Source organism: Staurois parvus, unplaced genomic scaffold (assembly GCF_062004578.1).
Source record: "Staurois parvus isolate SC_StPar_1 unplaced genomic scaffold, SC_StPar_1.0 ptg000088l, whole genome shotgun sequence".
In the NCBI taxonomy this organism is placed as follows: domain Eukaryota; kingdom Metazoa; phylum Chordata; class Amphibia; order Anura; family Ranidae; genus Staurois; species Staurois parvus.
The window spans coordinates 1,952,671-1,963,488 of record NW_028317884.1 but is presented as its reverse complement, the minus strand read 5'-3'; the positions used below and the strand labels follow the sequence as shown (position 1 = coordinate 1,963,488).

The 10,818-nt window shown below is 42.0% G+C and overlaps 1 protein-coding gene across 6 annotated transcripts in view; it reads right to left on the bottom strand.

Annotated features, from left to right (window-relative positions):
• Positions 1–1,142: 1,142 nt before the first annotated feature.
• Positions 1,143–10,818, bottom strand: part of LOC149468374 (uncharacterized) — a 53,218-nt gene continuing 43,542 nt past the window's right edge. For 5 of the 6 annotated variants that reach the window (XR_016311728.1, XR_016311729.1, XR_016311730.1 and 2 more), the window contains 3 exons: positions 8,374–8,444; positions 7,449–7,578; positions 1,143–1,412 (listed from right to left, as the gene is read on the bottom strand). Coding sequence is in view for 2 of the 6 variants with exons in the window: in XM_089670254.1 (XP_089526380.1) it covers positions 1,344–1,412; positions 7,449–7,578; positions 8,374–8,444 (270 nt within the window). In the remaining 4 variants the exon portion in view is untranslated. The remainder of the gene's footprint in view (positions 1,413–7,448; positions 7,579–8,373; positions 8,445–10,818) is intronic. The other variant, XM_089670253.1, reaches the window with a different exon arrangement.

Sequence of the window (10,818 nt, the reverse complement as noted above, 5' to 3'; positions counted from 1 at the left end):
TGTGCTTCAGCAAGGGGAGAGCAGGGTAGGTTAACATGACATGTGGCATAGTGCTGGCTAATCAGGAAAGGGGATTCCACCTTATAGGATACTTTCACATGGATTTTAAAAACAGGTGTTTGGTAAGCGATTGGAAAGAATTGAAACTGCTTTATATTAATGTTGCACATGTAAGTGAATATGTTAGTTGTCATTCACATTTCCATTGCTTTGGATTACTGTGATTTGGATGCCACAAGCCGCTTTTTCTCACGTATGAAAGTCATTGGGTACATTGCATTGAAGAAGTGTCTTTTGTTGTTTTTTTATGATTATGGGGAAATGGCTGACATAGCTTGTTGCTGACAAACATCAAAAAATCCTGTCAAGTGCTTGCTGAGGGTGTCACAAACATAAACTAACACTTGGTAAATTCATGGGGTGTTTTAATAAGCTATGACAGCAACACCAATACCAGTTGCTGTGACAGCAACACCAATACCAGTTGCCTATGTGAACTACTACTAGACTACTAACATACCAGTACTGGTATTATAATATGATACACTTTACTTTTAAATTAGAAGCATTAAACGCCTCTACGTTGTTCTCTAAACAGCTCAGCCTACCCTTTTCCTTCTTCCCAGCAGTGACTCCGTAAATCAGTTTTCCTACTGCAGTGGCTCAGTAACCTTTTAATCTCTGAGGTGAAAATAGGACCACTCTAGGAGGATAGGCTGTATTGATGATAGAATGACTTTAGCACTCTTGCTTTGAACATTAAGGATGAATTACCCACAGTGCCTTCAGCTGCAGAGGACAGGAAGGGTTTTATACAGTCCTCTGTAGCTGAAGGCACTGTGGTCAAAGAGTCACTTTAAATATACCTCCTATTAGTATTAAATTTCCATATAAAATATTATCATGAAAAAGGGTGGGATAAAAATTTCAAAGAATCAAAATAATGTTTTGTTTTTTTTTATTGTCAGCTGCAATGTGTATTATTTTTTTTTATTATTTCTAGCTAATTCATAAGATTATAGACCTGGGATATGCCATAGAACTGGACCAGGGCAGTCTATGTACCTCCTTTGTGGGCACCTATCTGGTATCTGCAGTATCTGGTAAGTAACCAAGTTCACAAATACATGCCAAGATGTATCTGAGCAATAGGAAGCATATGTGCTTTATTTAACAAATCATATTTTCACATTCTGAACAGAATCCATAAATACTGGCAGTTCTAAAACTGAAATCCGGTATAAGCAAACAATGTCTAAATACAAGATTTGTGTGTATTCTTCCTTGGCTCTTGATGTGCTTTGTGTATTTCTTCCATATCTGTGCAGTAATCCAGTATGACACTATACCCCTGCGCAGCAGCTTCCTGTAGTACAAACTGCTCTCTCCTTGTGCAGGGTGGCTGGATCTTCCTAAGAAAAAAGGGATATTACCCATAACAATCAAACAGCAGTCATCATACCGGTAGTAAACTGTATCTTGGTTGCTGTTGGTTATTGAATGTTGTTTTCATCACTAGCACTCCTTGCACTACTTAACCAAATATGTCTGCTAATGTTTGTCACAACTTCTGTGGGAAAGGAAACGCACCCTGGACTGGTTATTTATACATTTATTCCAGCCAGACCAAGACACCGCGAGAAAACTTTTTCATAGCTTAGTTGTCATTATCAAACTGGGAAACTTTTTATCTCATTAGAATTCATAATTCTGGTTAAAAGAAAACGTAATTGGTTCTTATTTGAAAAACGTGAAATAGCATTGTGATGCAGGATAGTCAGGTGCATTGGGGTGCCATTCAGAATGAATAACACGGTGAGGCACCAATGCATTTAATGTGCACTGCTGTGGGTTGTAGTAGCATGCAGATTATTGCAAAGAGGTAGTGGGAGCTTGCCCCAAGATACGTTTATTAACATGTAATGTATTTTATTCCTGTTTAAATTACTGCCAGGCCTGTTACAGGCAGCTTTCTGACTACATGCTGGTGCAAGTCTAGATGTCTTTCAATTGTCTTGATGAAGGAGTCACAACTTTCATTTGCATTGATTAGATGCCTTTTGACTCTGCACCTGCTTTTCTCGCTGGCTGGTTGTGTTACCATATTTAAAGTGGAACTAAACCCATCAATGTAACTGTTTTCCAAAAGAGTTACATTCAAAGCATTCCATAAATGATAACTGGTACAGGTGCTAGTGTGCTTATGTTGGCTGTCAAATGAATTTTCAAGCTCTCAAATGGCTGGCCTCATAGCTGATCACATTTGCAGCACCATGACAATTGCAGATCAAACAGCCACCTAGATTGCGGCTTCCTTGGCTGTACAGTATAGGAAGGCTATTTCCACTTTGTGTATGTTAGGGCAAAAAAAAAAAAAAAAATTGCACTACCTGTCTGCAATATAAGCATCAATTGCTCATGGAAGTGAACGCATCGTCATTCAAATTTTTAATGATCCCAAACCTGTGAACAAGTCACCATTGAGCTAATATGTGGCCTTTTCATCCCTATCTTAATGCTATGCAAACAATTTACGCAAACTTTTTTTCCCCCTCTTTCCCTAAAGTAAAATGCATACGTTTGCTGTGAGCTTTACCGTTCCTCCACATTACATAAGTCATACTTTTGTTTATCATTTTAAACAGCAGACTTTGTTCATTATTTTTGTTGTAAATATATGTTTTGTTTAAATATTAATATATGTATTCTAATTTTCTACCGAATCAAAGCCCCATTTGTCCCAAACAAACTTTGTATATTATGTTGGTGTAGACTACAGACGCTAAAAGATATGTGTGGAACCAAGATATCACTGAAACAAAAAAAATGCTCTGGGACTCAAGGGGATTTAGGAAGAAAAGGCCCAGGAACTCAAGTGGTTGTTCACCATTTTATTCCTCCATTTAACCTCAGTCTGCACTATTTTGCCCATAGTTGTTCAGAGCCATCCGCAATGTTTTGTGATGACTTATGTTTCTAGGCCCCGGAATTACTGGAACAGCAGAAATACACAGTCACTGTGGATTACTGGAGTTTTGGCATGCTGGCATTTGAATGTATAACAGGATTTCGTCCTTTTCTTCCAAACTGGCAACCGGTGCAGTGGTAAGGAAGGTGTTGTATTTTATGCTGCTTGTGTAATGCGCATGCAGGGACTTGAAGTAGAACTCCACGTATTTTGGTTTTTTTACCACTAGTTTCCCCTCGGGAAACAAATAAATAGTGCCATGTTGTACTTACCCTCTCCATGCTCGGGTGCTGTCCCCAGCTTCCTTTTTAGTCAGAAGGACAGTTGTGTCACTCTGCCAATTTGCAGAGTCCAGCCTGTAATTTTCAGGGGGGTGCTTCACCAAGTAGTCTAAGTTATTTACAGTTTGTTTGTTTTTTTTTTGCTTTTTTTTACAATTGTCAAACTATCTTCAAAATACCTTTTTGGTACTATAATAAATTTATTTTGATTAGTGTGGGTGTTTTATTACATTTGCTCCTTTCCCCACATCACTGCATTATGTTATTTAGCCGGTTTTTTAAAGAGACCATGTCACTTTGAAAAGAGGAGCAAACTGCTGTTGGCATGATGGGTAGGTACCTAAAGGTTTACATTCCTGCAGCAGCCTCCCAAATCTTACTATGTTGGAAAGCTTCACTGGCCAGAAGGTATGTTCACGTCGTGGGAATTGAACCGGCAAGATTCAGCAATATCGGAAAAAGCCAAAGCTGTGCATTTCAGAACAGACTGAGACTGCTGCAGGTATATGTACCTCTGGGTACCTGCAGTGATTTTCCTCTTGTCCTCCCAGTGACCAAGTCTCTATAAATCCTGCAATGTGCTGTAGAACATTTCTTGCTATATACATGTACAGTTGCCAGAAAAAGTATGTGAACCCCTTGGGATTACGTGGAGTTTTGCAGGAATTGGGCATAAAATGTGCTCTGAACGTCATCTAAGTCACAACAAAGTATGTGAGGCCCTAGCTTAATGACTTCTCCCAGAACTAATTGGAGCCAGGAGTGAGCCAACCTTGACTCCAATCAGTGTGATGATATTGGATGTGTTGCTGACAGCTGTCTTGCCCTTAAAAAACACACACCTGTTTTGGGTTTACTGGTTTCAAGAAGCACTGTCTGATGTGAACCATGCCTCGCAGAAAAGAGCCCTCAGAAGAACTACGATCAAGAATTGTTGACTTGCATGAAGCTGGAAAGGGTTACAAAAGTATCTCCAAAAGCCTTGATGTTCATGTGTCCACGGTAAGACAGACTGTCTACAAATGGAGAAAGTTTAGCACTGTTGCTACCCTCCCTAGGCGTGATCGTCCTGTAAAAATGACTACAGGAGCACAGCGCAGAATGCTGCATGGGGTAAAGAAGAATCCCAGAGTGTCAGCTACAGAAATCTCTGGCACATGCTAACATTTTTGTTGACACATCTATAATAAGGAAAACATTAAACAAGAATGGAGTACATGGGAGGACACCACGGAGGAAGCCATTGCTGTCCAAAAAGAATATTGCAGCACGTTTGAAGTTTGCAAAAGAGCACTTGGATGTTCCACAGCACTATCGGCAAAATATACTGTGGACAGATGAAACCAAGATTGAGTTGTTTGGGAAGAACACACAACAATATGTGTGGAGAAAAAAAGGCACAGCACACCAACATCAAAACCTCATCCCCACTGTAAAACATGGCGGAGGGAGCATCATGGTTTGGGGCTGCTTTGCTGCCTCAGGGCCTGGACGGATTGTTGTCATTGATGGGAAAATGAATTCCAGACTTTATCAAGGCATTTTGCAGGAAAAAGTACGACCATCTGTCCGCCAACTGAAGCTCCGCAGAGGATGGGTGATGCAACAGGACAATGACCCAAAGCATACAAGTAATTCAACAAAACAATGGCTTCAACAGCACAGAATACGCCTTCTGGAGTGGCCTAGTCAGAGTCCTGACCTCAACCCGATTGAAATGCTGTGGCATGACCTTAAGAGAGCGATTCACACCAGACATCCCAAGAATATTGCTACACTGAAACAGTTTTATGAAGAGGAGTGGTCCAAAATTACTCCAGATCGTTGTGCAGGTCTGATCTGCAACTACAGGAAACGTTTGGTTGAGGTAATTGCTGCCAAAGGAGGGTCAACCAGTTATTAAGTCCAAAGGTTCACATACTTTTTCCTCCCAGCACTGTGAATGTTTACATGTTATGTGCAATTAAACCATGGCAACATCTAATGTTTGTGTAGTATTATGTTCAGCAGACTGTGTTCTTCTATTGTTGTGACTTAGATGACGTTCAGAGCACATTTTATGCCCAATTCCTGTAAAACTCCACGTAATCCCAAGGGGTTCACATACTTTTTCTTGCAACTGTACATCAATCCATAAAAACAGTGTCTGTTCTATTAAACTGGGATACCTTGCAATTGGCATTGGAGGTGGGTAAGTATTTGGGCGCAAACATTTTACTGCTTTAATGTCCAAAATGCTGGAGGATTAATTTTGCCTGCATATTCCCCGTGGGATATGTACATTTTGGATAAATATATATATATATATATCTCTCAATCAGTTAGCGCTTCAAATAATAGCAGCGAAAGCACGCAAGACAACCAAAACATAAACCTCATAAATATATGTATAAAAAGTGCAGCGCTAAAAGGTATGAACGCCAATAAAATATGTTAAGATCAATATGTACTTTAGTCCAGATAAAAGTAATATAAGTAATACAATAATAAAAATAAATAAATTAACAAAATGGTGACAGTTCGTGATGCGTGATCAATACAGGAGTTGTTCGTGACTTCACGAACCAGTGGTCTGGTGACAAATAGTAAAAATACGCACTCACCAGATGCGTATTTTAAATACGCATGTGATAAATAAACCAGAGGTCCCCCTCATGGGATGGGATGGACGAGCTGGGCCGTCTTAACGGACTCTCCTTCCTCTGGTATAGAGCAGCCAAACCCCCATCAACACAGTCAATATTGATGGGTGAATCCCTTCCACTGCACTATTGTGTTCTGCCGGCGGGGAGCCTCCCTGGCTAGCAGAACACAATCACTGCTGGCGACTATAGCGACCGGCTGTAAACGCATGCAAAAAATCTAACAGGCTGGTTGTGCTGAAGTCTATTGGTGGATCGACTTAAATACAACTAGCCCGCCCATACATGAATCTATATCTTACTAGTCCCTAATGAACCAGCCAAGATTTGATCCGTCTACGGCTTAACATACACAGAATATTATCTGCAGATGTTTTTGTTGATGTCAAGAGCAAAAAATGAGCTACCTGAGTGCTACGGCTTTACAGGAACATGTTTTATCAAATGCTGAGAGGGTTGGCTTTGTACAATAGATAAGGCATAGTGTCCAGTACAAAATCTAAATGACTGCCTCTAGTAGTAGAAGTGCAGAACAATCCTGACAAATAAAAAGAAAATAAAACAGTTTCAGTCTTTTTTTTTATTGCTATAGTTATATTTTAAACTTTTTATATTAATCTTATTTAGCTCTTTACCTTCAGACTAATTTCTAATGTAAATCTTTTATGAATCTATATGTTTACAGCAAAAGACATGAGGAGCAGTCACTTGTATATGTGTCCATTTTAGCTGAAGTCATTGATCTCTCTACAAGTCAAGCTTTTTTTCCCCCAGAGAAATGTATGGATAGATATACAAGTTTACCTGGTTCAAAGAAAAACATTTCAAAATGTTATTTTTTTTTTTTTTAGTTCTTTAGAGATATGGTTTGTCTCTACACTCTAACTGGCACAAATAAAAGACCTATACAAATCTAAAGAAATCAATGCAGCCACCACATCTAAGAATTTGTGAACGGAAATATATTAAATGTTTGTTTTGGGGCTAAAGTAATATGGTTTGGTCAGCAGCCTGCCTGCCTAGCCTGTGACTGGACATTCAAGGAGACTAAGCATACTAATAGGCTTGTTGTTCTGCTTTCTCTTCCTTCTAGCCTGTTGACTGTTGAAAATGTTTTCTGACAATGTTGTGCAAAAAAGTATCCCCTACAGGAGGCAAATATCACAAGAAAGTAAATCATTTATGTTAGCTGTGTAATTTATTTCTAATAAAGCCCCCCTACCCCAGGCCCAAGTTGGGCTTTAATACATACTGTAGCAAAATTAAATAGCATTTTCCATCTGACTAGAATCCAGCTTTACAGCGGAACTTTACCATGGGCCAATGGTAGCCTGGGGTTCTGTGTGCTCCCAGCACACTGACGTACCTGGGAGCACACCCGATCATGTGGCAGATCAGGCTCCTGATCATGAGTCTGTTGTGAGAGCCAATCTCAGCAGTCACATAATAGAGAAGCTGCTCCACTTCCTGGCATTGAAGCCCATTTAAAATTCCACCAGGAAGCAGTAAAGAGGTTCAAGAGGAGACTGTGTCTCTTCTGCAATAAAAGAGTCTTACCTTCCTGCTTGCCAGCTGCACAGGAGTTATGTCATCCCGCTGAACCAATCCAGATGGCTGAAGATGTTGAATCCTGAAGAAGATGGGGTGAAGATGTTGGTGCTGGGGGAGGTTCGTTGATGTTCCATCACTGACGGGAAGAAGAATAAAGCACACTTTAAGGGAACTTCACACAGTTGTTGAAAATGTCAGTTGTGGTGAACACACAATGCAGCATATGCCACAGTCCTCGTATCCAAAGGCCTCATGCACACGGACATATACGAGGAAAAGCATGATGTAAATATGGTCATATTTCTGCACTCGAGAAGTCCAAGTGCTGCATACAACTGCCCATAGACATGAATGGCAGTGCACAGGTATATGCCAGTACTTGTGTAAACCAATGTATAGAGTACGGAATGATTCCCGAAAGCAGACTTTTTGCATTCAAGGAATACATGCATACGCTATACATGGGTGTAGGCCATTACCACCATATATCCACATACAGCCACTCATAGCTATTCATTTCTGTGGAAGACTGTATGCAGCTTCGGGACTTACCAGACATATGCAATAATTATATCATACATGGCCCCGTACAGCCAAGTGCATGAGGCCAAATGAAACATTCTCCTTGCCCGTGTAATGAGACCAAAATCTGCCTACCAATGCACTGCCGCGCCATCCTATCAGCGGAAGAATACAAAGCAAAACGCCCCGGCTATGTGACTCCAGCACCTAAGCAGAACTAAACCCACAGGCTTGACTGTTGCCCCCAAAAAAGTTACATTTAAGGCAAGCTGTGAATGAGAACTGTCACATATGGCTGTTGCTCTCAGCCAAACTGGAAAACCTTCAAGTGGCTGGTGCCATAACACATCACATGTGCAGCACCAAGGCAACTGCGGGTCAAACAAGCCTAAGATGACAGCTTTCTTGCCTGTACAGAATAGGAAGGTTTAGTTCTTCTTTAAAGCGACCGCCAGCCAGGATGGAATAGAGGGTGGTCCCCTGCAAGTAAAAACACAGAAAAAGAAAGTATGTCAGTGATTAATTGCTGTGTTTTTCATTTCCATAAATCATTTTATTCATTCAAAAAATGCCTTAACCCAAGGTTCACATATACACGGCCATTTGGGCCACGTATTGTGCGGCCACGAGAGCCCATTCATTTGAATAGACTCCCGTACCCCGTGATACCCACGGAAGAAGTCCCTGCACTGCTTCTGAAATGCAGCCCGCACGAGAACCTTGGTTCCCAGTACAGCTGCATTTTCCGGTGCGGGCGGCATACCATTAGAACTAATGGCACCCGCCCGCGGGTCCGCATTCCTCTGTGCGGGTGGTGCGGCTGCACGGATTTTTGTGCGGATCAGCAGCCGCACCACCCGCACAGATGTGAAAATTTTACTATTCCATAGTCAACTTTCTAACACAGCCTCCTTCCTTCTTTTAATCGTAGCCCTCGTAGCTCTTTCGCGAATGTCCAATAACTGTCTATGATGGCAAAAAAAAATGAACTGAAGTGTCTCTGGGCATACACAGGGCTATCTTTTCTTGTGTCTGAAAGCTGTAGGCTCCAGGCACACTGGCTTAAAAAAATGCTGCTCCTTGATGAGTTTAGCGTTTTGCCGGTAGAAGCAACTAATGTTATACTAGGTTATCATGCGCATTATGTAGTTTAGAGGCATTTTTTAAGCAAGGCATTTAGAGGCAGAAAAACCCGTTTTGCGTTTTTTTAGAACATTTTTCTGGCAGGAAAAATGCTAAGCTCTCCTAAATGCTGCTAAACGCTAGTACAAAACCGCTCAAAATTAGCGCTTTTTTCTGCCAAGAGCACTGGAGTAAGCCAGTGTGTATAGAGCCAAACAGAGCTGTGGGAGAAAAGGAATGCTTGGGAAAGAGGGCAACTAAAGCTGGCCATACATTAACCACTTCCCGTCCGGCCCATGTAAATAAACGGCCGGACGGGAGCAGTGCCGAAGCGGGTGGCCGTTTATAAACGGCCCCACATTCACTGCCTGTGCACGCTCCCTGGGATCGCGCTGTTTTCTACCCTGAGCCCGGTGTCAGCCCAGTCCACAGTTTTTTACTTTTCCATTGCCAACATGATGACCACTGGATGGGTCCAATCCACCGCAGTGTGCTAGAAAATGTAGCTGATCACCGCTAACTGTGCTCTGCAAAGGGCATATTTATGAATCAGTGGATGTGACATACACCAAACATTCAATATAAGTGAATCGGTCACTGTAATGTAACACACATTCCCCAGGAAGATACACCTGCAGTGTCTCATGGCTTTATAAATATGCCCCTTGATGTCAGTGTGAGTCTCTACCATCTGCTGCTTCTGGAATTCAGAATATCTGTAAATGAAAGTTAGCAGTGCAGTATTTATTAGGACCAAATTATATCTAGCATATCACATCTGACGCTTGGCTGTCACCTTCATTAGGCTTCTTGTTCATAAAATCATTTCTAAAGTAAAGAAAGTCACAGCTGGCCAGTAACAAGAAGAAGAGCTAAGTGACTCGCACCGACAACTCACACCGACACAGACAGTTCAGGTTTAACATCTGCTGCTCCAGGGGAAACGACCAGAGGAAAGACAAAAGAGCTGCACACATCAACTACAGATGATCAACACATGGACTGGCTGAAGTCATACTAATCAAAGAGGTTTCTGATTGGAACCCATTGCATCTCTTTTTGGGAGCGCAGTGCAACAAACTAATGTCCATTGGAAGGTGTGCTTGGGTACTAAATGTATTCTTGAAGCGGAGCTATACTCACCTTCTCTCCAGCACTGTGATGTCCTGGAGCTGGCCAGGCCAAGATGACATCACTCCCGCACGTGTGCGACTTCATTCATCTCCGAAATTCTATACTAAGCTGTTTGTGCAGAGGGCCAGGTAACAGGTCCGGATCTAGCCTGTCTGATATGGGGGTGCAGTAAAAAACATCAGGGGGCCAGGGGATGCAAGGTCAACAGGGCAGTGTATAGAAGTCAGTAGGGCAGTGTACAGGGGGGCCAGCAGGGCAGAGAGAGAGGGAAAGCAGTTTGTAGGGCAGAATACAGAGGCCATTAGTTTGTAGGGCAGTTTACAGCGAGATATTAAGGAAGTTTACAGGGGAAAGAAGGAAAGTGTACAGGGGGTCAGCAGGGCAGAGGAGGAGAGGTCAGCAGGAGAGGGTACAAGAGTCAGTGGGGCAGTTTACAGGCGGTCAGTAGGGCACAAAATAGGGGTCAGCAGAGCAGAATACAGAGGCCATTAGTTTGTAGGGCAGTTTACAGCGAGTTATCAAGGACGTTTACAGGGGAAATAAGGGAAGTGTACAGGGGTCAGTAGGACAGAGGATGAGAGGTCAGCAGGAGAGGGTA